This window comes from Balaenoptera musculus, chromosome 17, assembly GCF_009873245.2.
Source record: "Balaenoptera musculus isolate JJ_BM4_2016_0621 chromosome 17, mBalMus1.pri.v3, whole genome shotgun sequence".
NCBI classification, from domain to species: Eukaryota; Metazoa; Chordata; class Mammalia; order Artiodactyla; family Balaenopteridae; genus Balaenoptera; species Balaenoptera musculus.
The window spans coordinates 19,871,763-19,899,649 of record NC_045801.1 but is presented as its reverse complement, the minus strand read 5'-3'; the positions used below and the strand labels follow the sequence as shown (position 1 = coordinate 19,899,649).

The window sequence follows — 27,887 nt, the reverse complement described above, 5'->3', positions numbered from 1 at the left end:
TTTTATGTCTTAGTGTTTGATTTTTTTCCTTGTCTCTCATATTTTTGTTGATAAACTTTATATATTTATGTGGCATCTTTTGTCATATAAAGACTTTTAATTTCTCATATGGTCATATATGTCTTTTATTTTAGAACTTTTTCCCCTGAGGAGATGAATTTCAAACAGAGAGAAAACCATGTGCCTTTCAGTGGGAGCAAACATTGAAAGACATTTTAATGAACAATGAATAGACAAGTTGGGCAGGAATAGAAGGTTATGCAGGTCAATGTCAGAAAATAATGCCAGAAAGTTCCATTGATACCAGTCTGTGAAAGTCTAAACACTAGACTAATTAGTTTGGACTTGGCCTATAAACACAGAGGAACTGCTGAAATGTTTTGAATGGGGCAGTTTTATAATGAAAATGTGATTTTATACAGATTAGTTTGCAAGATGGTTTGAAAAAGTGAAGTTCAGATCCAAAGAAACCAGTATTTCAACAACTATGTATAGAACAGACACGATTCTAGGCCCTTGGAACCACCAGTGAATAAAACACCATGAAGACCATTTAGGGCTCACCTGCAAGGAACACGGGTTAGTGTACAAGGACAGGAAGAGGTAAAACAATGGCAGTAGAGATGGAAGGAAAAAGAAAGGATGGACGTGAGAAAAAATAAGAATCAAGGTGGGAGTTAGGAAGGAGGAAGAGTCAAAGCCAATTTGGGTATTGAGCCTGGGGGATTGGAGCATGGCAGTGATATTGGAAGATGGGTAAATCAGAAGAGGAAACAAAAATATGAAGTGGAGGGAACAGTAGAGACAGATATTTGTGTACAGATCTTACTCAACTTACAATGCGGTTGCATCCTGATAAACCCTTCCTAAGTGGAAAATATCATAGTTGAAAGTGCATTTAATACACCTAACCTAGGGAACACCATAGCTTAGCCTAGCCTGCCTTAGACATGCTCAGAACACTTACATTAGCCTACAGTTGGGCAAAATTATCTTTTAAAAAATAAAGTGTTGAATATCTCATGTAATTTATTAACTACTGTACTGAAAGTGAAAAACAGAACGGTTGTCTGGGTACAGAGGGTTGTCAGTGCATTGATTGTTTACCCTCATGATTGCATGGCTGACTGGGAACTGCAGCTCACTGCCACCACCCAGCCTCAAGAGAAAGTATCATATTGCATATCGCTAGCCTAGGAAAAGAGCAAAATTCAAAATTTGAAGTACAGTTTCTACTGAATGCATATCACTTTTGCATCACTGTAAAGTCAAAAAATTGTTACGTCAAACCATCGTAAATCGGGGACTGTTTGTATTTGCCTGGGCTGCCTTACTAGATTATAAGCCTTTCCCATAGACCCCCCAGCAGGCTGAAGTCAATTCATTAATCAGCCATTATTAAGAATGACATTTCAATCAATTAGTAATTAATTTGACTGTATTTTCATTAACCTCACATTTATCCATCTTGTTTTTAAGGATGTTATTCCTTTTACTTTGAAACCTTTATTGAGAAAGCACCTATTGCATGTAAGACCCTGTACCAAGTACTAGGGATACAAAGAAAATAATATATCATCCCCAACCCGTCCCATCATCTGTGACACAATGTGGTGGATGCTATGAAGTCCGAGGGGAATTACCTGCAGAGAATGAGATTAATCCAGACTGCTAAAGAGGGAGATGGGGGCAGATGCTGAGAAGACTCTTGGGTAGAGGAGGTGACACATTAGCTGGACCTACAGGGTGCATGGAATTGGGCAAAAGATAAAAATCCACATGAATTTGATTGATGAGAACGTTTTAGTATCAGCCTGCCCTAATATATTGACAAATTTGTATTTTAGGTTATTTTCTTCTGCACTTACCTTGAGATATAGTTTATTCTGGTAGAGCCTAATGAAAGGGATCTCGTTTACTTCTTCTGGAGAAAGAATACGAGAGAGTTTTAGGTGTGAGCAGGCAGAGTTAGATGTTTTCTCCTTTATGTTCCCATAACTGCTACTCTTCCAGCATCTATCACCATAATTATGTTTACTCGCCCATTCTCTCCTGAAGTTTTGATCTCCTCATAAGAAGATCCTGATCAGTGCCTAGTAGTTATAATAGTAAGGAAACTTGTGTTTGCAAGTGAAAGAAACAAAACCAAATCATACAAACAAACAAAAGAGAGAAGAGGAATTTATAGACTCATGTAACAGGAAGGGTTTCAGGCAGAGCTATATCCAGGCTCAAGTGAAGTGATCAGAATCAAACACACCTTGGTTCTCTTTTCCCCTATAATGACTTCATTTTAAAGAAGGTTCTTATTTTGTGGTGCTAAAGTAGATTCAGATACTTTAGTAATAGTCTATCCTCTCTGCAACCCCTGCAGAAAGAGCAAGTCTCTGTCTTGAAATTCATAACTGTCTGAGTGATTGAGGAGACTTATCTACCAATTGAAATTTGTTGGCTCTCATTGGGCCACATGTCCATTGCTGAACCAGTTACTGTGGAGAAGGTTCAAACTACGTGGATTGAGAATAAGCTAGTATTGCTTCCTATGGCAAGTTGTGGGGCCGTTACCAGAAGCACAGGTAGAAGCTCCCAGGTAGGTGAAAGTTACAGATTTTGTGGATTAATGAGTCCCCCTCAGTGCAAGGGACTCCTCTATGAATTTTGCCATCCATAGTATTATGTAATATTACAGTAACTCCATGAGACACGTGTAACTATCTTAATTTTCCAGAAAATTGAAGCAGAGGGGATAATTATTTAGTATAAGATTAAAGAGCTGTTAAGTGGAGATTTAGAATTTGCACCTAGATCTCTGTGATTATGATTCCGTTTGCTAGGGCTGCCATAACAAAATATCACAAACTGGGGGGCTTAAACAACAGAAGTTTATTGTCTTACAGTTCTAGAGACTGGAAGTCCAAGGTCAAAGAGTTGGCAGATTTGGTCTCTCTTAGCCAAGACCTCTCTCCTTGGCTTGCAGTTGGCTGTCTTCTCACTGTGTCCTTACATGGCCTTTTCAGAGATGTGTGCACGCATCCCTCATGTTCCTTTGTGTGTCCAAATTTCCTCTTCACATAAGGACACCAGTCAGATTGGATTAAAACTGCCCTAAAAGCCACAATTTAACTTAACCACCTTTTTAAAGGCCTTATCTCCAAATATAGTTCCATTCTGATGTGCTGGGGTAGGGCTTCAACATATGGATTTTGGGGAGAAGATACAATTCAGCCCATAACAGACTATAAAACTCCTGTTCTGTTCATTGCACCAAGCAAAAAAAAAATCAGCAAAAATACATAGATGAAGCAATGACAACTTGTTAATTGTTAAAGATACCTCAGTATCTTTAATGGGTGTATATTTACTTAGCTATCTTTGTGTGAAAATCTTCATAGTAATGAGTAAAAAAAATGCATAGTCAAATAAAAAAGTAAGTAATGATTTTAAAATAAGGATTGAGATAGGTTCAAAAGAGATGACCTTTCATCATCATCATCATCATCATTTTTGTACCTCCATTCTGTTCTCATTAAAACAAGAATAGATGAGTTTACCAAGCACCAGACACTGTGCTGAACACCTCTCATGCATTGTCTCCTTTAGTCCCTGACAATCCCTTGACGTAAGGATTTTTTCCTCCATTTTATGGATGAAACTGAGACTCAGAGAAATGAAATGACTTTTTCCAGAGCTCTTTTCTCCAGTGCAGTGCACTCCTTTTTCCTCAGGGCGAGCCTTGTGAATGTGACTGAGTTGAAGGGATCCAGGACGTATGGGGAGGTAGGTCGAGGCACAGAGGGACTGGTAAGCTGGGTGAATAGAGGAAAGGCAAACAATAGCAGGTCCCAGGAAGGCCTAAAAGTTTTCTTTTTCCTTTTTTAAGAAAATTTGTATTGGAGTAGAGTTGATTTACAATGTTGTGTTAGTTTCAGGTGTACAGCAAAGTGAATCAGTTGTACATATACATATATATCCACTCTTTTTTAAGATTCTTTTCCCATATAGGTCATTTCAGAGTATTGAGTAGAGTTCCCTGTGCTCTACAGTAGGTCCTTATTAGTTATCTATTTTATATATAGTAGTGTGTACCTGTCAATCCCATCTCCCAACTTATCCCTCCCCTTCTTCTCCCCCGGTAACCATAAGTTTGTTTTCTACATCTGTGACTCTATTTCTGTTTTGTAAATAAGTTCATTTGTACCATTTTCTTTTTGATTTCACATATAAGCGATATCATAAGATAATTTTCTTTGTCTGACTTACTTCACTCAGTATAACAATTTCTAGGTCCATCCATCTTGCTGCAAATAGCATTATTTTGTTCTTTTTTATGTTTCTGTGGAATAATGAGGTCGTGATTGAGGAAGGAAAAGTACTGGGATGTGGTCCACTTTGTGACCTTACTAGTGTAACTCATATATATGAGAGGTCCAGATGATAATTGATACAACTATGAAAATTTCCAAAAATGAAGATGCAATCAGCATACATGGAAAAAGGGCATAAGTAGGGTTGGGGAGGATATATTTTAGGTAGGAATCTGGCCTCATTGATAAAGCACACCATAACACCTGTATCACTCAATTCCAAGGCTGACCAGGAGAAGGACTGTTAACAACTTGCCCCCAGTCCATAAGATTATTCTGGCAGTGGGGAAAGTACAGCTTCCAGTGAATTTTCTTTAGCATTTCCAAAACCAATTCACTAAGTTTTAATAATTACTTCCTTTGAGCAGGGGTAATGATCTAGGTTCGGCTATTTCATTTCAAACTAGAATTTCATTTTAAAAGAGTTTTTGCTTTTGGGGGAAAAAAATTGTACCTAAGAAAAATTGGTCAGCTGTGTGCTCTGCTGGAATTCTGCTGGAGGGATTATCACAGCAAGCTGGTGGCCTGGCAGGGGCTGAAACCAATAATTTTTGTAAAACTGAAATTAGTTCATCACAGTTTATAGCTTTTCATTTAATTTTAAAATGTAAGTGGCTATTTTTAAAAGAAGGAAAGTAAGTCTAAATTGCCCTACTAATCCAATGAAATATTGCCAAGAGGGTAAAAGCAGACAACTGTGCGCCATGTGGGAGATCCTTTCCAAAGCCTGCTTTTATGCCTCTCTTCTGTTCTCATTAAAACAAGTCCCAAAGATCAAATGAAGCTGGGACCCAAGCTGAAGGCAAGGGTACACGTTGTTTACTTCATCGCTGCCAGCAGCCCTCTCACCACCGGGCTGGGATTCAGGCACACTGGTCAGAAGAATAATAATCCTGTTTTCACCCTCCCAGGTCTCCATCAGGAACCACCAGGGAGCAGCAAATGACTAAGTCACTCACCTGGCTGCCTCCAGTTAGATACTTGCTTGAAAATGAATGGGAAAGCTCATAAGAAGGGGGAGAGAAGACATAATAATGGCACCAATAATTCACATTAGTGTGGTTTTATGACTCACCAAACCACGTACATGTCTGCGTTTGATTTTGCCTTTTGGTAAGCAGGACACGCATCTTTGGTCCCGTTGTGCAGAATAGCAATCCTCAAACCCAGAAATGTTAAAACAGAAATGTGTTCCTAACCATACACCTTGTTCAGAACAAAAGCTTTGAAGGCATTTTCCCTGGTTTGAATTCTGGCTTTATTACTTACGAGCTATGTGACCTTGGGAAGTGATTGAACCTCTCTTTGACCTCATTTTTTCATAAAATGGAGCTAAGAATAGTGTCCATCTTAAAGGTTTTTGTGGGGATCAAATGATAGGATGCATGTCCAGTATGAGGAACTCCTTTGGTGCTTAATATTCAATAAACATTACCATTATATTTGTAAAATGTTTTATGGCTCATAAAACATGTCTGGTTCAACTATATTTATTAAGCTCCAGGGCCACTTTGCTAAATTCTGGAGGTGGTAGAAACACTCATGCCCCGGTTATCCCACAGGTCACAGATGAGTATAAGGGATAGCAGAGATAAACAGACTCACTCAGTAGAAGGCGGTACTTTAAACAATGAAGATAATCAGAAGGAGAATTTAGCCCAGCCTGAGAGTGTCAGAGAGAACTTCCTGAAGGAAAATACTTTTCTAATTTTACCTTTATTAAAACTCTCTGAAAAAGGTATTATTTTGTCCATTCTACAAACGGATGAAACAAGGCTCAAGGTCAAGGACCTCCCAAGGTACCTCAGCTCATGAGTGGCAAAGCCAGGTCTTACTTATACTAAATTACCTCAAGGATACATTCCCTATGAATTAAGTCATTGAGACATTGAGCTGGTTTCATCTTCCCCACTATCCATCTTATTTCAAAAAGAACAAGACGCACTTTCTGTATCTCCACTTTTCTCCCTGAAAAATGTGGCACAGCGCCAAGTTCTGTAAAATCCACAGTCCGCTGAGAGTCACAGAATCCTAGACTAGAAGGAACAATTACTTGCTAGTAGGGATCTGGAGGGGCAGAGACATACATATTGTTGAATCCTAGTTCTACCACTCACAAGCTCTATGACAATAGGGTAACAACTTAACCTCGGTGAGTCTCAGTTTTTCCATTCAGAAAGTGGAGCAGTAATTGTTTCCACCTCCTAGAATTGCTGTGATGATCACATTAGCACAGTGCTGGCACACATGATAACTGCTTGATAAACATTCACTAATAACTTTAGCTAGAGAAACACCATCTAGATCATCCACTTCACCCCACTGGTTTGATCACACAAATCATCTGTGCATCTTTTTTGAAATCCTTCCCCAGAAGGAGATACTAGAGTTTCATGTGTGAGGGGTTCCAATGCCTGACCAATCTCACAACCTGGAAATCTAACTGCTCCATTTAAAATATTATTTCATTTAAAATATTAACATTCTAAAAAAAATTAAAAATAAAATATTAACATTCATTCTTAGAAAAAAATAGAGAATGACTTATTATGCTTTTTCTGGATAAATGAACGAACATCTCAACAGTCTCTCTCCCAAACTAATCTAATCTAATCCCAGGAATTTCATTTTTGTCTTACGAAGTCTGTTATCTACCACTTTCCACTGGTGATGACCAGGATGCCTTCCTGTCCTGAGATTGCTGTGGTGATAAGGCAGGTAGCTCGTCTTAACAATATTATCTGTTGGGCTCTTTATTTTCAAAGCACATTCACATGCTTACCTTGTTGATCTTAATACAACTGGGAGAGTTAGGGAGGGTGGGGATTATCTCTACACTAAGGATGAGGAAACTGAAGTATAAAGGAAAGAACAACGATAGCCGCCATTGCTAAGCACTTATATTCCAGGTCTTTTTTTGTTAATTTTTATTTTATATTGGAATATAGTTGGTTAACAATGTTGTGTAAGTTTCAGGTGTACAGCAACGTTCCAGGTCTTTCACACATAATATCTTATTTAAACTTATCAAGAGCCTTCTTTAGTAGGTGTTATTAGCTCAGTTTAGAGGAAAGGAGAATGAGGCTCATAAAGGGAGGTGACATAGCCAACTTTCTCCAGATACTGAACGGTAGAGCTGAGAAACTCCAGATCTACCTCACTCCAAAGCCAATAAGCTCAGTCACTGACTTTTGAAAATTTGATTAACCCATCAGTGACTAAAATGGCACTAAAATCCAGGATTCCTGATTCACAGTTCGGGACACCTTTCATCAAACCACTCCTTCAGTTCTTCCTGACTGGGCAAGTTGCTAGAGCTAGACCCACCTATGACTAGAATAGCCTCTGCTCACACAGAACTGCTTTGCAGCTGTTCCCCATTCCTAGCTAATCTTCTGCTCTTATCTTCCAGGTCCATGCCTATGATTTGGGGGTTCTCAAGCATGCAGTCAGAGGGCTATAAAGTTATATATATGTTTACATATCTATCTATTATATATGTATACAATGTATATATATTTACATAATATATAAATATAGATTTGTATTATATATTTATACGTATTGTGCATAGATATTCATGTATATGGATATAAATACATGCACAGGCTTCCAGAATTTGCCAGATTCTCCAGCAAGAATAAAGATTTGCCAGGCCAAACAAACTTCTCAGGGATTTGCCAATAAGGGTGATTCTTTAAATATAGATTTGGATGTGTGTTGGTTCGCAATTTTGGGAATTTCCTCAGTGAAATCTGAAACTGGCCCCATACACAGAGGGCAAGGGGAGATGAAGAAAGAGGCAGGCCACTTCAGATTGGTAGGTGAGAGGTTTAATAAGCAAGGGAAGTTACAAGGCTTGTCTTGAGTGGCCTTAAGACTAGTCGATCTCTGCACTCACCCACCAGAATCTTAAATGTTTATATAGATGCCTTAACTGGGTTCAGGCATGTATTCAGTCCAGGTGGCCTCAAGGCTGCATCCTTGAAATGGCTTGGGCTATGGGAGCTGGATGGAACATACATTCCAAGGACAGGGGAGAGGGTAAGGAACCTCTGATTGCCAGGGTCTAGCTTGCTGGTCAACCAATGGTCACATCCGCTTGATTACCTCTTCCAACAACATGGGAGAAGTGAAAGAAAAATGTTAATGGGAGTTTCTTCTCTTTCCCTGAGTGTCCCGTTCACGTGGGCCTATAGACATAATCAAATCGAAGTTGTAAGGCCAGCACTGAGCCGAGGGATAGATTCTAACCATGTTCAGCTTTTCCTGGGGAGTCTGTGCTTATGTTACTATTTGAGCTGCTCCACTCATTCATTTTCCATTTCAAAAGGAGATGAGGGTGAAAAAGGAGATCCAGGAGAGGAGGGAAAGCATGGCAAAGTGGGACGCATGGGGCCGAAAGGTAGGTAACATGATATGACTTTGACACTTTTCTCTCTCTCTACTGGGCTTGCCTTGGAAGTTAGCAGCTTTCATAACACTCTCTGCTCCAAAGATTCATGAGATGTGTTTCCTAAATGAATTTACTTGCCACCAGAGAGTTCCTATGAGATTGCCTGTCGACAAGACTTGGACACATTTCTCAAGCTTCATCCTTAGGGCTGGTGGGAGAGGAACACCCTGGGAGCCCTGGGGAATTGCAGTCTCTGGGAATATCTAAGGAACTCTGAGGTTTAGAAACACAGCCATGTTCATCGCTGTGTCCCCCCTCAGATGCCATGCTAAGCACCGCTGGCTGGCGGGCTTAGAGCGTGAGGAAGAAGATGCGCAACAGCAGAAAGAACTGTCTGACCCGCTGATTTACTCACTTTTCTCCAAGATCTCTTGGCAAATGGTGGGGTGTATATGGGAAGAACAGGAGAAAAGAAAATGAGAATATAACACAAAGGCTATTAGGGAATGGTTTTACCCCCAAGCCAAGACTCAGCCTCACCAGAATACAGCTTCTGGATTGTGATGTGTAAGCGCGTGTCTTCCGAGCCCTAGAACTATTCCTTGCCATCTGCAACAAGGTAGTGGCCTTAGACCCCTGATTTTAAAATCTTCAGTAAGTTAAAGAGAGGAAAAGACTCATAGGATTTTGAGACTTCAATTTGAGAAAGGCTGATTTAAACTCTTCTTATTCTATACATATGTACAATGAACCGCAAAATTATTCTCACAACTAGATAGCTTTACAACTGGTAAATATTTTGTAGATAATCATAGATTAAAAATGCAAATTAGTAACAATTTTGTAGGAACCCCTGATTATATATTTTTAACCCCTGATTGTATTTTAACTCAGGAACCCCTGATTATATTTTTTTGGATGAAAACTTGGTGGGACAATCTCTGATGTCCCTTTAATCACTAGGTTTTATGATTGTATGTTCCCTCCCCTTTAAAAAAATGGCTAAGATAGTCCAATTTGTTTTAAAGTAGCGAGGAAATAGAATCCCAAAGTGAAGCCAAACTGGATCTCAGGAGGAACAGAATTAGAATAAACGGCAAGAATTTTTTCGCTCAGCTCCTTATCTGACCTTTAGATTAAACATCCTCTGCTGTAGTCCTTTAGAAATATTGCATTTTAATATCGTCAGGCCCAGGACTGTCACACTCACCCACATTTTAATTTTAATATGTACATTATAATGCTATTAAAATAGTTAATATAGCACAGGATGTATATTATATACCACAGATAGAAGAATGCACTTTTTGGTATTTCCTTCAAGTGAGTATGATATACTAGGCACATCATTAAAGGGAAGATAAAACCTTAGGATATAAAGATGACATGCTTTGCTTTTCAGGAATTAAAGGAGAACTGGGTGATGTAGGAGACCAAGGCAATATTGGCAAGACCGGGCCCATTGGCAAGAAGGGTAAGCTATATTTTACTATTCTCCAGTAGCAATTTAAAGCCAATTGAACCTACCCTCAATATATGTTGAAATGTTCTGTATCGTGAAAAATGATCCCTTTCCTTTCTTTTAAAACACGAGTTTTCTCTTTCCTCCTATCATGGGAGTTTCTTCCATACGTAAGCAATGTGTCTTTTAAAAAAGGCCTTGAGCAAAATTCAGCTGAAATTCAGGGACAGATTCAAACATAAAGTTCAGTTAGTCTCTACCCAGAACGCTCTCCTGGGATCTACTGGTTACAATCCTTTATGCAATTAAAATGGGTGTCATGACCATGAAGCACACTCCGTTGTAGAAAACAATTATTCATAAAACTCAATGTAGCTGAGGATAGTATAATATTCCTTTTTAATGTGAGTGGAATAATAATAAGTCTGTGTCTGAGATCTATTAACAGGATAGGAATTTGAGGTGTGTGTATATACACCCTTTTGTTTTTAGTCATATCCTGACCCTGCACGTTCCTTCTTCAATATTATAAAACAGAGGTAGCCTCCCCTTTATTATCTAAGCACCCTATCCCATCTTCTTCTCCTAAAACACCACAATGGTAGCAGGTTCTTTTTTTTTTTTAATAGATCTTTACTGGAGTGTAATTGCTTCACAATACTGTGTTAGTTTCTGTTGTACAACAAAGCGAATCAGCCATATGCATACACATGTCCCCGTATCTCCTCCCTCTTGAGCCTCCCTCCCACCCTCCCTTATTGCTTCTGAAATTCAGCAACTCGTACAGACATCGTTCTGTTGGTTTGAAGTTACAAAGCGATCTCCTTTTACCTGGATACACAATTTATTTGAGCATAGGAGAACGGGCTCAAGTGGGGATGATTTGCATCACAGGGGCATTTTAAGCAGATACTTGCTACTCTGGAACTCATCACAGTAGTAGTGGAAGGTGGCTACGAAATTATGACCTAAGTACAGTATTTACTCCAGTTAATTTTATGCAGTTATGATTTAATACTACAGCTTTACATTTGCTTACATTTCTCGCAACTGGGAATGGCACCATGTATGGTCTATAGTCATGTCTGTAAGTTTTGATAAATTTTAACTTTTTACAATCAATTTGTGTATATTTTATGGTATAAATGATAAAATAGACTGTTATCTACATATATTTCATACATTCATGACATACCTAACTTTTTCTTAATTTTTTTCAGTATTTCTAGGCTACGTGGTGTATCTCTGAGTTTTTTCAAATTGTTGCAAATCTCCCAAAACTTCCCCAATATATTTATATTAAAAATTTGCACATAAGTGAACCCGCACAGTTCAAACCCGTGTTGTTCAAGGGTCAACTGTATAATGCTGAATAACTACAGGACTACTATAGGAACCATGTCAGAGAGTAAAGCCAGATTGGTATGAAGAAGAACTGACCGAGGTCTATGAAGAATAGTAACATGTTTACAGAAATGGGGATAAAGCATTTGAGGAAGATGCAAGAGATACTTGTGCAAAGGTGCAGAGTGGGGAAACTCAGTGCTATGGGTAATAGAATTCTGCAGCCTTAATGTCCCCTGCAGCCTTCCATACGTGCTTGAGCAGCTGCATAATTAAACCAGCAGTGGCCAGCAGTGTGCTCTCCAGCTGTGGCCCCTCCCCTCTCATTCTGTGGCTTGGAACACCCTCCAACTCATTCCTTGGAGAAACTTCCTTCGACCTGCATTTGAGGGCAGAAACAGAAGGCAGTACCACTGGAAAGAAGTTACTATGGTTACTTTTGATCCAGTGGCTTATATCCACCGTAGAGTGTATATTCACTTGAAGTTGAAATCCTCGTAGCTGAAGAAGAGCTACACGGACTCCTCATAGTTCATGGTCCTGCTGTAGGACGCACCTGTGGTGGTTTTACCATGAAGCTGATGAAGTTTTGGCTTCAGAGCCCCACACTTGTCTGGGTTTTTCCCCAGCCGCCAAGAGGAGCCTCAGCGATGGGTTCACGTGGCCACAAGTCTTGGTGAAATTTGTAAAGTAACCTTACCTCATCAAAATGGTGCCTCTCAACATTTTAAAAAATCAATGCCTTGCCAACAAGCCTTTTGAGACGTATCGCCCCCTTAATGAGATGTTTAGACATATTTTTCCTTCTTGCCCACCCCTCCGTGAAATTTTAACACCATCCATGGACTATATGTTATGTAGTTTGTGTATATTTATACTTTATATATTAAAAAAGAGTAAGATTTTTTTCAACCCCCCTGCACTGACTTTTGCATCCATGAGGTGGTACTGTCCCCATTGGAATGCATGGATTAAGGGTACTGTCTCCTTTTGCTGTTTCCCAAACATGCCAAGGTGCCTTCTTCTGCCCTCTGCCTTTGCTCAGACAGTTTCCTACCCCTACACACCTCTTAGTCCATCACTGTGTGTCAAAATGCCACTTATTCTTCAAGACCATGAAAAATAGACTCCTTTATAAAGCTTTTCCTGAACCCTTCCTTTGTGCTCTCAACCTGAGTTTGAACATCTGTTAAGGTGTGAACATCTTCCATCATGGATTATTTGGGCTGCCATACAGCAGAATATTTGAACTCTTGAGGTTTGAAATCAGAATGATTGGGTTTCAATCCTGACTCAGTGTCTTTCTTGCCATGTGACCTTGTATACATTTCTTACTTATCTGTGCTTCAGTTCCCTCATGGACAAAATAAAGACAATAACAGCCTTAAAAAAAGAGAGAGAGAGAGCACTGTCTCCTGCTCCAACTTCCCTCCAACATACTTCTCCTTGTATCAGTTTGTGGAGTGGATACAAGTATTTTGGGAGCTAGCTAAGAAGAACTTGAGTGGGGGAAATATTTTGTTTGGACTTAATGAGATATATCTGTGTAGTTTGCAGTTACTTCCATGTACAGTTAAGTTCTTGCTAACAGTTCCAAAGTAGGAATAACTTCCAAGAATACTCCTACCACCGACTGTGCAGATCTATCCAAAGTCATAATGAAAAAGTGCAGGGGCGGAAGTCAGATCATCATAAGAATGTGTCCGGGGCATTCAGCCCAAGAAATGTGTCGATTGTGCAAAAGAAACAAGGCTTGAAATGTACCAGGCCAGAGTTAATCTGTGGAAAAAATTTTCAGATCTAACAGCTCAGATATGAACAAGACTTTACCAGAGGTATTCTCAAAGTTGACAATATTCTTAATTTACATACACCATCAATAACAAGTTGTGAAGGTGAAAGTAACTTCTTACGTTATTAATAATTAAAATTAAATTCAGATTTCTGCTATGGGCCATGAGAGATTCACCTGCATTAATCCTTCTGCTAAGAATGACTAGTTGAGTCAAAAAATAAATAAAACCACATCTGAAGGCATGAGAGGGCAACCAGATTGAAAAAGACTTTAGGGGAGCCACGCTAAGGTAAGCTCTACATCCTGTGCTGATTTTCCACATTTACCAATTCCTACTTGAGGCAGCATTAAGAGACTAAGAGGCTTGAGCAGAAAGCAGCTCAAACTGCATTGGGAATTCAAGGCCTGCCAGAGGTGAGTAGCCCAGGAAATGCCACTCTTCTTCTCATTTCAAAAACAAAAGTTTCCAGTTAGAATTCCAGGAATTCTGAAAAAACATTTGATTAAACATATGCCCATTCATGTTTAAAAAATGTAGCAAACTAGAAATAGAGGACATCTACTGAACACGTCTCTCCTGATTGAACACGTCTCTCCTGATATTGGAAATGAGATGAGCGTAGCCTTCATCACCAAGTCTAATCAGCAATTATACTCCAATAAAGATGTTAAAAAAGAAAAAAACATTATATTATAGAAGAGGTGCCAGCCAGAGCAAAAATGCAAGAACAAGCAATAAGAATCATAATAATTGGAAATGAAGAAGAGGGTGATTATTTCCTGATGACATGATAACGTACCCAGAAAATACAAAAGAATCTACAGATTAGCTATTTGTGTTAAGTTTTTTAGACAGCTTAACTTATAAAAATCAATTTTGTTTCTAAATACTAGAAACAATTTTAAAAACTGAAATTAAAAAGATTCCATTTATTATAGCATCAAAATGGTCAAATATCTAGGAATAAATCCAACAAAAGATGCATAAGCTCTCTACAACAAACACCACATGTTGATAATGAGAGAAATTAAAGAATATCTGAGATGGAGGTAAAGCTACATTCATAGATTGGATGACTCAGTATTGTTGAGATGATCAATATTATTAAGATGATCCTCAAATTGATCAATAGATTCAGTGCTCTTTCAATTCACATCCCAGAAGTAGTTCTCTTGGAATAAGATAAGCCAATTCAAAATTTATATGGAAATGAAAAGGACCATGAATACCCAAAGACAATCTTGAAAAATAAAAACAAAAGTGAAAGACATAAATTACTGAATTTAAATATTTATTATAAAGTTAAACAATTAAGATAGTATTGATTTAGTGCAGAGACAAATAGACCAATGGATATGAATACAGCATACAGAAACAGACCCCAAACTTGAATTATGCAAAGATGATATTTTTTTTGAAATGGGAAATGATGCAGCTATCAATAGGTCAATGGATGTATATGATAGGTCAATGGATGTATATGAATGCAGCCAAACATATGCAGCACATAATATATGAAAAAAAATGAATTATAAAGGTACAAAATTCTTTTATTAAAATTTTATGGTTTTTAGTGAATTTTGTAATGTGGTAATTGGCTACTTCTAAAATTTAGTGACTTAGTTTTCTTATAATAAGGATTCATTTTTATAAGTACTTCATCATTTGTAATTTAGTATTTTCTTTTTAAAGAAGTCTCCTCAAATTGTATAAGCTTCAGATAAAAATACATCATGATTCTGCTTCTGGCTCTATCAGCTTCATTTAACAAATGGTTAAAGGGAGGGAAAGGTGTAGCCAGAGTGTGGGATGTTGGACTTCAAGATTTCTGAGATGCGACCATGTTAGATAAGGTTAAGATCTCAAGTATTGCCCTAGAGATGAGCAGAGGTAGAGTGGGAGGCTAAGTCATTGCCACGAACACGTCCAGAATTCAAGACCTTCATTAATTATTCTAGATGCTGCACATTCCTAGATTTAGATGTGCCAAATCTAGATGAGACTCCAACCAGGAGGGTTGAAGTTCATGGTCTTGAGCCTAGTCTTAATCCTTTCATAGAATAAGACTAGGTAACTTTGGAAGGAAGGATGGTAGACGACAGTCAAGGGGTAGGATCAAAAGTTTTCGTATGATTTTCTGAGCCTTAAAATGGATGAACTTCCAAAAATTGGAGAAGTAACAGTCTGGAACGGGTAGGGTTAACTAACCTTATCTTCTTCAGGCAACTCCTTATTCAAACTCAGTTGCCTATACACCTAGAGCACACCTCCACCACTTTATTATCGTCATGGCTTATTAGGTTGTCTGTTTCATCCAATACACTGTGGATTTCTGGAGGAAACAAATGAACGAAAGCTATATCAGGTCTCTTTGTTTAAATAATTATAAGGTGTATGTGAGGATGCTGCTTTTTAATCATTTTATTCTAATGTCTACTATACAGTAGAAACTTTCTAAATGTTTGTTGCATTAAGGATGAAAAAATAAATGATATACATTATTTCCTATGATGTGACCTTCTTTTCTACTCTTTATTTCTAAGTACCACTTTCCCTTAACATCAGTTTTCACCATTGGTTAAGATTTTTTTCTCCTCCAGAGCTATGTCATGTCCTGGAATTTCAAAAAAAAAAAAATGGAGGTTCAGTGCTCTGGCTCACCTGGATTAATTTCATTTTTAATCTGAACTTTGAAATTTATTGTTCTCATTTTGTCATTGGTCCTTCTAAATTTTTCACTGACTCAGATTAATCTCAGCTTTCTGGGCTGAACTTAATGTTGTCACTTGAATGGATAAGGTAGCTTTCTGGATGTCAATATTTCATTTCAGGAATAGGAAAGGATGATTTAGTAGAGGTAAATTCAATCTCATGACAGATGCTTTTACTTAAGGTTAATAATCCTTTTTACAGTGAAAGTATTATGGTGCTTGTTTGTTTAAATGCAACCTCTAATTCTTCAACATTAAGACAGTTAACACAGAGGTGTTCTCACTTATGGGTCAAAAATAAGTTTTTGTGTATGCTTTAAACCAGATTTCGTTTTGGGGAAGTAGACACTATGAGCTCACATTCACCATGAATTGGCTAAGTACTTGGCATGCTTTCCTTTACCACAGCTCTGATTTAGGGGGCAGAAGCTAGCACTGGTGGAACATCCTCTGGGAGTCAAGCACAGACCTAATCCCATGATAACATTATCTAATTTATCCTTCTTAATGATCTTATGACTTAAGGTACCACTATTCCACTTTAAAAATGAAAGAAATGGAGGCTTAAAGGAATTAAGTAACCTGTCCATGTTTAGCTATTAAATGGCATAGTCAGGATTCAAGCCCTGGTTTTTCAGACTTCCATGGTTTTTCATTCCACCACACTGCTTTGACTTTCCCATCTGTTAAAAAAAAGGAAAGGAATTCATGTCAAAATACTGGAAAGTAGTCACAGTGCTTACATCTTCTCAGAAAAAAACAAAATCCATGTATCAATTCAAGTATCTATTTCCCACATTAAGATCCAGTTAAAGGCTACTGCTTCAATGAATCTTTCCCTGCTCTGATCCACAGCCGTCTTTACCTTCTCTGAAAAACTACCAGGCATTTCCTTTATTTCATTCTGTTTGTAGACAATGGTGCTAATGTCTCATCTCCTTGGTCTCTTATGTGCACTTTGTTTTCCTTAAAAACCTATTTTTTTGGCTGTGCTGTGTGGCTTGCAGGATCTTCGTTCCCTGACAAGGGATTGAACCAGCACCCTCGGCAGTGAAAGAGTCCCAGCCACTGGACCGCCAGGGAAGTCCCCCAAAACCTATCATTTTCTAAAGCAAATACTCTATGTATGCTTTTTTTAAAATGTTCATTATTGGCCTTAGACCAGAACCAGGATCATAGCAGAACTAGAGTCAATTTTCAACCTATGTTGAATTGAAACGATTCACATATAAAGAAAATAAACTATTTTTAATTAAAATATTAAGCCATATTCATATGAACTTTCAAGTCCATATTGCTTTTGGTGATGATAGGACTGATCTTCCTTTCAGCTTTTTATAACATTTTTTGAAGTCTTTGCTTCCCTTCATTAAGTCATTGGTTAAGTTATTTGAAAAACACCATGAATTGGGGAGTCAGAAGTGGTTGGGTTTTAATACCAGCACTGCTATTGAATTGCTGGATGTCCTTGAGCAATTTATTTTGCCTCTCTGATCTTCAATATCTTCAGTTGTAGAATAAAGACAATGATAGTACCTAGCTCATTGGATTTAATATGATAACACCTATAAAGTATCTAAACAGTACTTGACAAATGATTGGCACTCAGCAAATATATATTCCTTTTCTTCCATTAACATACTCTCAAAATCTAGTCTTATCTTTTCCAATTTACGTATAAGGGAAATGAGGAGTTTGCAGGACACAGCTTAGGTGTGTCCAGATCAATCTTCCTCATCAGGGTGCTTGGCATAGTTTTATGCTTCTTTCCCAACTGTACCTCTGCTGTACATTGCTTCCTATGTTGCTTTCACCTTCACCTGCTGAAGCTCCAATGCCATCTCCTCAGGAGAGCCTTCCTTCATTCTTCCAGCTGGGGCACTACCTCTTCCAACTCCCTTCTGCATTGGACAGAGTATGTTATCTCTGTTCATGGTCTTTCTTATAATATTTATCACGTTCTGTTGTCATAGATTTCACCATTGTCTCATTTCATCCAAGTACAAGTTCTGAGGCATTCCCCAGCATCCTTAAACTACATTTGGGGTTTCAAGGACTCCCCTCCTTTTGTCTGGGGAGCTCATGAATGTCTGGCATCACTGTAAAGAAAAGTGTCCACATGGGTCAATTTGGAAAAGCTCAGCAAATCCTGGGGGCCCTGGCAGGCATGCCTTTCTGCATGATCAGTAGCCAATATGTACAGGACTCAATGAAAAGCAGTCAGCAGACAGTGATGAAAGAATAGCTAGTGGGCAGGCAACATGGGGAACCCTTTGGGTTTTAGAGTGGCTCCCAGTTTTTCCCTTTTGCTGGGAAAGGAAGGGGTTAGGCAGAACCTCAATGCTGACTCCATTGCCCCTTACATTGCCGCCTCGGTCATATACCCAATTCCTGGCCACGTCATTATCCTACACGAGTAAGCCTCATATTCTTCTCTAGCCTGGGTGACCTTCATCCTGTATTCATCCCCCTGAATTCTTTCTTATTCTTTTTCCAGATCACCGATGAAGCATAAACTCTATTTTACTTCTATCAGGGTCTTCTCTTTTGAGTCCCCAAAACTTCAGGCAAACCTTTCCTCTTATAAATCAAAAGCTTTTGCTTTCAATTATTGTGCCTGATGTGTGCTTCAAGAGCTTATTTTGAAGTTGAAAAAAAAAAATCAACATTTTTTTTCTCTCTGCTTTAATAATTCTGATTCTCTGAGAATTGTTTTGTGGATGTCTCTGACTGAATAAGAAAAGGGTCAAATACAAAAAAGAGCAGAGAGGAAAATTATCAAGGTTGATATGTCAGTATAATATTTTTGACACTTTATACTATAGATATTTGCATACATCACATCTCTTCCAAAAAGCATAAACTCTTTCAAGCCAGATGTTTAATCTTGTCTCTCTTTATACCCTTTCAAGTACCAATCAAGTCTTTTGTCTTGCATAGAGTAAGTAAATAGTAAATATTTGTTGAATTAAATTGAAAAAGCACGATACATGTTTTTGAAAATCCAAGGGCAAAGCCACATGGAAGAACTTGGGGGCATAATAAATACACAGACACTGTGTAGTGCTAATCAGTTGATCCAGATATGTAAAACAATGGCACTTTTTAAATTAAAAACATGCAGAATATTGTCTTAGCTTTGCCCAGAAGGCCACATTATAAAAACATGTTAGTAAGATCAGTGACACAAACTTAAACGTATATACATCCAACTGGAATTCTGCATTCCATCTAATTAAATTATGACTTGTTTGATTTGTTGTACCTGTACAGCCAACTCAAAATCAAATTATTTTTATAAAACCAAGGAATATTTGTCGGAGATATTGCAATGAATTTTAAAACCTCTTTCCTGTTATTTTAAGTGTATAAGATATTGTCTGCCTGAAATAATTCAATTTCATTATATTTTATGCATTCTATTCATCAATAACACTATTTTATGTAGTTGTTCTTTTCATGGCTATGGTTTTTCTTCAGGTGACAAAGGGGAAAAGGGTTTGCCTGGGATACCTGGAGGAAAAGGCAAAGCAGGTATAATATACTCAGTTTTTCTTCTTAATTTTTAGCATCATTCCAAATCTATTCATCTTAAAAATGAATATAGTTTGTAGAAAAACAATAGTCTTTTCAGTGGGATTAACCTCATTTTCCTTGGGCCAGAAGAAAGGGAAGAATGAAAATTTCCTCTCTATCTGCTGGTGACTTTCCAAGCCTCTGGGGAAGGGGAGGATGGTGCATTCCACCCCCCCCCCCAACACCCCACTGTGCTTACCATGAGGCAGCAAACCCAGCACATCAGGAAGCAGCCCTCATTCTCCGAGACCAGGAGGAAAATCCATGAGGGCCACAACAATTGGACCAGCACGTCTTACATTCCACCAGCATCTCAGCCAAATACTGGCCAAGCGGTTTGCCAGCAGCAAACTGGCCTGATCCACTGAGGCCCTGTGGTTACAGAACATGCCTCAATGGCCGGGGAGCTTCTCCCTGATACTGAAAGAGAGGTCGATTTCCAGCGCTTGATGCAAGGAAAAAAGTAGCTTGTTCTTGGTGAGCTTCAATTATTTCTACCCATAAAGGTGTAGTGCAGACTAATTCTAAGAGCTGTTTTAACTTCCTTATATTTAACTGTGAATGTGGATAAATAAAGCCACAGATATATTTTTTTTCCTTTGGCTAATAGAATTCAATTTGCTTTTCAACAACCAAAGAAACAAAGCAAATGGAAATGTTGACACGAAGCAGCCATTAAATAGGAAAAGGGAATCATTTGAATTGTTTTTTAACCTTTTATTTTATATCGGAGGATAGTTGCTTGACAATGTGTTAGTTTCAGGTGTGCAGCAAAGTGATTCAGTTATACATATACACGTGTCTATTCTTTTTCACATTCTTTTCCCATTTAGGTTGTTACATAATATTGAGCAGAGTTCCCTGTGCTATACAGCAGGCCCTTGTTGGTTATCTGGGAATCATTTGAATTTTACGTCATTTTCCTTACAATTCTTTCTCTGCCACATTACCAGTAGGTAATTGAAAAGGTAAATGAGCAAAGGGGAATTAATGGCAGAAGTTAAAATCATAGTTTATCCACAAATGGGACAACTGACTCTTGAAATTGTAACATAGATCTATTCCCAAGATTTAAACTTAGTCCTTGAAACATTAAGCTATACTCCAAATGGATAATCAGAATTAACATTTATTTCATCGTGAAAGTTTTCTCCTGTCTTGGGAGAGTTGTGAGAGCCAGTGAACAATGCAGTAACAGAAGAGAAGACTGGCTAGAAATATGTTTTTTAAAAGCTGTAAAGATTTTATTCTGAGACTGGCATGTTCTGTGTTCAACAAAAATGCCAAGTGGTCCACAATATGTGTACAGTGGTTAGTCATATTTACTGTTCTTTTAAAAAATCTGGTTTAGAACTGTGTTTTAACTAATTTAAAATATTTCAAAAGATATTTTCTGAATTCCTAAAGACAAGGTATATTGGAAACCCTGTCTTAAATAAAAGACGAAAGCATAGCCGTTCACAGAGAGACGTAGCCAGACTAGAAGAAGACAGTAAATATTGGGAAGAGAGCAATTGCTCTTTTCAACCAGTCTGCTTGTGCTTCAACATGAATTCACAGCTTTGTCATTTAAAAGGGACTGTCTGTGATTGCGGAAGATACCGAAAAGTTGTTGGACAACTGGATATCAGTGTGGCTCGCCTCAAGACATCGATGAAGTTTGTCAAGAATGGTGAGTCTCTTCTATTGCTTTGTACTATTTATCCATGGATTTATCTCTTTCAACACTGCAATTCCAACTCCCTAGCAGGAAATAACTTTGGGCAAAGGCCTACTGAGATAGTGTCACCAGTTTAAAGGTCTCTCAAAATCCTAATTATCCACTCACTCTAGGACATTTCAGGTCCACTTCCTGTGGACATACATATGTGCGTTCCTATGGGTAGAAAAGGGTGCTTTAGTGAGTGAGGGGAATGAAGAAAAGGCAGAGTTTGGCTAGCTGGGCCTTAAGAAAAAAAGGGCCCAGGTTTCAAACAGCCAGCGTCTCAGAAGATAAAAGTAATAATAAAAACAACAGCTACTTTCTTGAGTACTTGGAATAATAATAATTTTTATGATTAGACCGAAGCTTAGAGAGATTACCTTACCCATAGATACAAGCTAATGAACAGTGGAGCACGGATCTGAACACAGATTTCATGACTCCTCTACCCTCAGTGCAAATCAATAAGAACATTATGCATTTCTCTAAATTGTGCAGTTTTCCATATTAGTCATTTTTGTTTTCCCTTGTATTTCCCTATTAAAGTTCGCAATAAAGCCCTTAAAGTGGGGCTTATGTGCCCTCTCCTGAGACAGTATGAATGAGGGAACTGTTTTAGTTACTGTTACAGTTGGTTTCACTTTGTTGTACTTTAATTTATTATAATCCAGCCATATTTATTGTACAATACTGGAGGCACACAGATGCCATCTTGTGTCCATTCTCATCTTGTAATACTAAAGGCATAGGAAATGCTTGATATGAACTAACCTTCAGTTATAACTCTGGTTATAACCTATACAGGAGATGCTGCATCTGACATGACTTGGACCTTAATGAATAAACCAGACCCCAGAGGTTCAACATAGCACAATAGTCCTTAACATTTGAGTGCTCATAGATTGATTTGTAAATTTTAACTTATAGACTCTAAAAAGATGTATGTAGATGCCCCCATAGGCCAAAACATACATAGCATATTATGAGCCCGGGATGATTCTGAGTCCCCAGTTCTGTCCTGAATCCTACTCAGAAGCTCAGTCTACTTCATGTACCTGGAGTGAAGTATAGACCATCTCAGTTGATGTATATGTTCACAATCTAGGAATCTGGCCCATAGGGACAAACTTCTGTATTATTTCCATATCAGTCCAATAAGCCTTTACCACCCCCTAACACTGTTCCAGGCACTGAGGCTACAGAGTCGCAAAGACATGGTCACTGGCCTCAGGATGCCCACAGTTCAGTAGAAGAGACACACAAACAATTAGACTAGAATGTGTCAGGTGCTGTGAAGTGAAAGGGACAATGGAAACACAGGGGAGAACGCACAAGAGTGCTCATGTCTGTCCAGGAGCATTGAAAAGGCTCTCATAGGAGAGAACGCTTCCACTAAGATCTAAAGGACAGGTAGGAATTTGCCGGATAAAGCAGTAAGAAGACCTTCCAGGCATGAAAGGCACGGAAGTGGAAGAGAGAAGGTCATGCTCATGGAACTGTAAGTGTGGCAAAAGCATAAACTAGAAGGGGAAAAATTGTCTGAGATGAGCTGAGTGACAGTTCATATAACACATCTTTGTCAAAATAGCTCTCTGCTTCACATTGTGAGGGAAGTGAAGGAGAAAAAGACAAGGGAGGACCAATGACAGGCGTTTGTTCTCCATTCGACAACTAGAAAGGTGGAGAAAATACTGAACCAGTGCCCACCTCATGATACGGTCTTGGAAAAGAATTTTAAACATTGAATAAATGAATTTCAATTAGCAATATTTTATACTTAGCATTTCTCTTTTTGACATATATAATCACATTCTTCTTTTCCTTGCTGCAAAGTCATAGCAGGGATTCGGGAAACCGAAGAGAAATTCTACTACATCGTTCAGGAGGAAAAGAACTACCGGGAATCCCTGACCCACTGCCGGATCCGGGGTGGAATGCTAGCCATGCCGAAGGACGAAGCTGCCAACACGCTCCTGGCCGACTACGTCTCCAAGAGTGGCTTCTTCCGGGTGTTCATCGGGGTGAATGACCTCGAGAGAGAGGGCCAGTATGTGTTCACCGACAACACTCCACTGCAGAACTACAGCAACTGGAAGGAGGGTGAGCCCAGCGACCCCTACGGCCATGAGGACTGCGTGGAAATGCTGAGTTCAGGCAGGTGGAATGACACAGAGTGCCATCTTACCATGTACTTTGTCTGTGAGTTTGTCAAGAAGAAAAAGTAACTTCCCTCTTGCTGCACAGTTGTCATTTCCCTGTGACTACCATGACAGTTTTTTTTATCCACCTTTTTCTGGCTAATTACACTAAATTCATTCTGACTCAAGGCAAGTGAGAAATGCTAGACTGAGGTTTGGAATCTCCATCGCCATGCTCGTCCATGACGATTTTGAAGATTTTCATACATGGTATGTTATTGAGCCATAAGCTCACCAGGTTATGGGTCCCAAGAGAGAGTTTGAATTACTAGCTGTGCAGGAGGTGGTTGTCTGTGTCTCAAATGAAAGTCTCTCTTGGCATTTGCTCTCCCACCTCTCCCTAGAGCCGTAAACCACTGTCTGTCTAGCCCAGTGGATAATTGGATAGTTGGCTGGGGATGATTAGGCTCCAAGCCAGACATATGAGAGGCTCTTCTCTTAGGAATGTCAAGGTATTATCTGTCTTTGAACCCAAAATCCCCAATTCTTTGACCCAATCCACCATGGCCATAGCCACACATGCAAGGTCCTCTTCTTTGCATAGACTCAGAAATACTTCAACTCTAAGCCTCTATATGAGGAACTTCTAGCCTAGTGCCCTGTTCCAGACCATATGGAATCATACAGATAACTTTTGTTCTTCTGATTGACAGCCTTCACTGAAGTATACCAAGCCTTGGCCCCCTTTCTGTAGGCCCACAGGTTAATTCCAGGCCTCCAGATAGTAACCCTCTGATCTGAGGAAAAGGGAACTCTAGAAATTGAAAAGAAAAAAAGAAAAGGTTAGCTCCCACACAATATTATTTATAATCCTCCTGTTAAATTGCCCCCCTTCTATTAATATGGCTCCATTTTTCCTCATCTTAAGTTTATCCATAGCAACTTTTCTCCCCTTGGGCATGGAGAATGAAGGAAAGGGTTTGTGAAGCCTTCAGAAAACTCTAGAAGCTTCAGGGTGCTACCAACACCAAGTCTCTAAGACCCTTCTCTGCCTCTAATATATCATGCACGGTGACATTTTGTGGGAGGCCCTTTATTCTCTGTAACTGTATGTTGTAAAAATCTCACATCAGTGATGCTTTCAAGTACTATGACATCGCAAGAATGTGGCAAGTGTGGAGTTTGGAACATGCCTGAGACTCACATTTACTAAACTGGTAAAATTCTACTTTGAACTGCAGATCAAACCTCAAAGCAGCTCTAAATTGAAATTTAAAAATAAAATTTCAACAAAACCCTAGATTATCCCCTTATAAACTGCTGCTCCAGTTACAGTTTGTGACATATAATTAAACGTTTAAAATGCTGGCAAAACAGTTAATGAAGTAAGAGAAACAGATCAACAACATATGTTCACCTTAAACCACCTGTCTGTGATTTCAACCATGACTAACCGGTTATGAGATAGGACTTAATTAGGTTATTTCTGTGAGTTTATCGAGGGTCACAAACTCAGGTTCTACAGAGGCCATACAGATGACATAAATAAATGAAGTGGAGCAGGTGGGGATCCTGGGACACTGAACACAGCTTGCCCTCCCAAAGGAACCAGCTGCTTCTCAGTCACTGCTGTTTTTGCCATGGAGGACCCAATGTTGCTACATGTTCTGATATTTAAGAGAAGTCAGAAAGCTGGAACTTTATAAGATACCTTTATATTTTTAAATGTTGGCAACTAATCAATCCTTACTCCACATTCTAAGTCATACAAAACAGTCTGCTAGCCAAAATTGTGACCTTTCCACTTCTCACCTCTGGGGAAAAGTTCTGAAGGTTCTAACTGTGTAGGATGTCATTAGGGCACAGTGACATCAAAGTCAAGATCTCCCATTTATGCCTCATTCAATTCAGCTCATAACAGGACTTCAGTCAATGTTTGTCATTCCTCAGGTTAATAGATTAGTTACTAATTCAGACTTTTGAGAATGTGGCATATTTTGAACGCAGGGCAGTTAAATCAAAATGACAAAGCAGGACACCATATCAAATCCAGTATCCTGGGGTAGAATGCCAGCCAAGAGCTTGAGGAACAAGAATCTAGAAGCACTTAGAGGAAAAGAAAGGGATTAGAAAAGAGGAGAGAGGGAACAGACAGTAAACATTGCCTATGGGCAGCTCACACCGGGATCCATATTCTGATTTGTTCTAAGCCCCCCAAGTATGAATATTAATTGTGTGTACTGTCCATGCTATTCTAATTTCTATTATGATTATTATAATAATAACAACATTTCTCTCAATGACTCATCCTTGCTGCCAGTGCTTCCAAGAGAAGATGACAGAGTTTCAAAGATAGGATTCATCCTGAGACCTGGCCTGGGAGAAATTTTGAAGGCACCACACACTTAATTAGATTTGCTATAAAACTTACTTTGTGCTTTACAGAATAAATACCTTCACATAACATTTTCCATGTGATCCTGGTAAACTCTGTGAAGTATGAAGGGCAGACGTTTTTACTACCATCTTTCCAATGAGAATACTGAGGTCCAAGGAAGCTAAGCAGTTTACCAAAATCAACTCATTTGAAAGAAAAGCAGGATTTCACTCTGCTGATTGAAACTGTCGATCCAGTGTTCTCTCCAGCCTATGTTTTTTGCTCTTATATTGAATGGAATTTCATCCACGATTCTCTTGTGATAACAGAGGCTCAAATAATCTCTCTTGATTACTATCCAAAGTTAAAGATTAGGGTTAATTAATAGAAATGCTGGGGATTCAGAAACTTGCCTTACAAATATGGTACTCACTGATTTCTTTTTAAATTCAGGAATGTCTACACATGTCATTAATGTTGAGGAGGTGATTTAGTACAGTGTCACTACAGTTTTGCAAATAACTACAGATTTAGGGAAAGCAAGGCAGATATATTAAAATTAAGATTTGCCAAAAATAAAAATGAGCAAGTAATTTTTTGCCCCATAAGAGAATAAAGTAGATAATTCCCTTAAATAATTAGCATTTAAAATCAATTTCATTCTCAAAAGTTCAATGTATATTCAACTTTTCAGGAACATATCTGGGCACTTCCCAAGGATGACATAAAGGCTCCAGGGGAAGAAAATTAAAAATTTATTCACAATTGCACAGTGCTGCCTTTTCAAAGCAACACTCTCTATAGCCAGACAAGAAGAAATATCTTATGTCCAGAGTCATTGCCCAAACACTGTAGAAAGGTATACATCCTGTGTTGAGAGAAATATAACAAACATTGATTACACTTTGGACAACTCACCCATAAAAACTACTGGCATTAAAGAAAATGTATTTTTTCCTGCTTAGATGTATGAGCTTCTTTGATTGTTGTTAACCAATTAATTTTCAGCTCTCTGGATTGCGTACCTGGAGACCATAAGACGTCTGTGGAATAGGAAAGGTTAACTAAATAGCAGCACCCACTGCATCTGCCACAGATAAGGTATACATAAATTTTTTTTGAATATAGGACTTTCTTTTACTGCACTCCTAACAGGTGGTCACACGGTCCATATTTGAAGGTTTTGGGTAATTTTCTAACCCCATTAGAAAGTTTTTCCTTACAGTGAAATAAAATACGCTGTCTCTAATTTCCATCTATGTCCTTGTTCTCCCTTCTGCTGTTCATAACTCTGAGAGGTCTGACCCCGAGACAAGCTGCAGCAGGCTCTAAATGAAAGTACAAATCAGGACAGGGGAACTGTGCTCACTGCGGCACTGGTTACTGAGGTGGATACCCAGTTTTGTACATTTCTCTAAACCTATATCGTATGCCCCACTCCCAGTGAATTCAGATTTTGTTGGTGAGGCATTAGAGGCACAGATATAGAGTAGAACTGGGATTGAAAGTCATGTGGGGCATCTCAATGATAAATAATCTATTTATTAGGAGAGGGTATTCAGTGGAGAGGGTTCAACCCTAAGGGAGGAGGCTGTTCAGAGGTTGATGGTTTGGTAAGACCTGATTGAGAGGGTTCAAGGCAGGTGTCCAGTGCCAGTGGGATGAAGTCCAAGTCAGAGACCAGGTTCATGAAACTGACATGGTGAACAATTGGCTTAGGTGGCTAGTAGAGCTCACTAACTCATTAATTCATCAAATGTACTTACGGAGCATTTACCATGTGATGAGGGCTGGAGACACAATGGAGAAGAAGACAGATCAGACTTCTAGCCTCAAGAACAGAACATCTCCTTCGGCTCATTGAACATCGAGGTTGCCACACTGAAGCCCAAGAGTTAATCCACTGTCATGGATGGAATATATAAACCTATTCTATTTTTACTCCTACTTCCTCTTCAGCATAACGCCTCTTCAAAATTATACTGAAATAAGTTGGACAAAGAGAATTTTTTTTTTTGTAA

General features: G+C 38.7%; 1 protein-coding gene across 4 annotated transcripts in view; it reads left to right on the top strand.

The window, feature by feature from the left end:
• COLEC10 (collectin subfamily member 10) overlaps positions 1-27,128 on the top strand; it is a 436,494-nt gene extending 409,366 nt beyond the window's left edge. For 2 of the 4 annotated variants that reach the window (XM_036830027.1, XM_036830026.1), the window contains 5 exons: positions 8,698-8,769; positions 10,163-10,234; positions 19,554-19,607; positions 21,226-21,321; positions 23,185-27,128. In XM_036830027.1, coding sequence (XP_036685922.1) covers positions 8,757-8,769; positions 10,163-10,234; positions 19,554-19,607; positions 21,226-21,321; positions 23,185-23,576 — 627 coding nt within the window. In that variant the 5' untranslated portion in view covers positions 8,698-8,756 and the 3' untranslated portion in view covers positions 23,577-27,128. The remainder of the gene's footprint in view (positions 1-8,697; positions 8,770-10,162; positions 10,235-19,553; positions 19,608-21,225; positions 21,322-23,184) is intronic. The other 2 variants (XM_036830024.1, XM_036830025.1) reach the window with 2 other exon arrangements.
• The last annotated feature ends 759 nt before the right edge of the window (positions 27,129-27,887 follow it).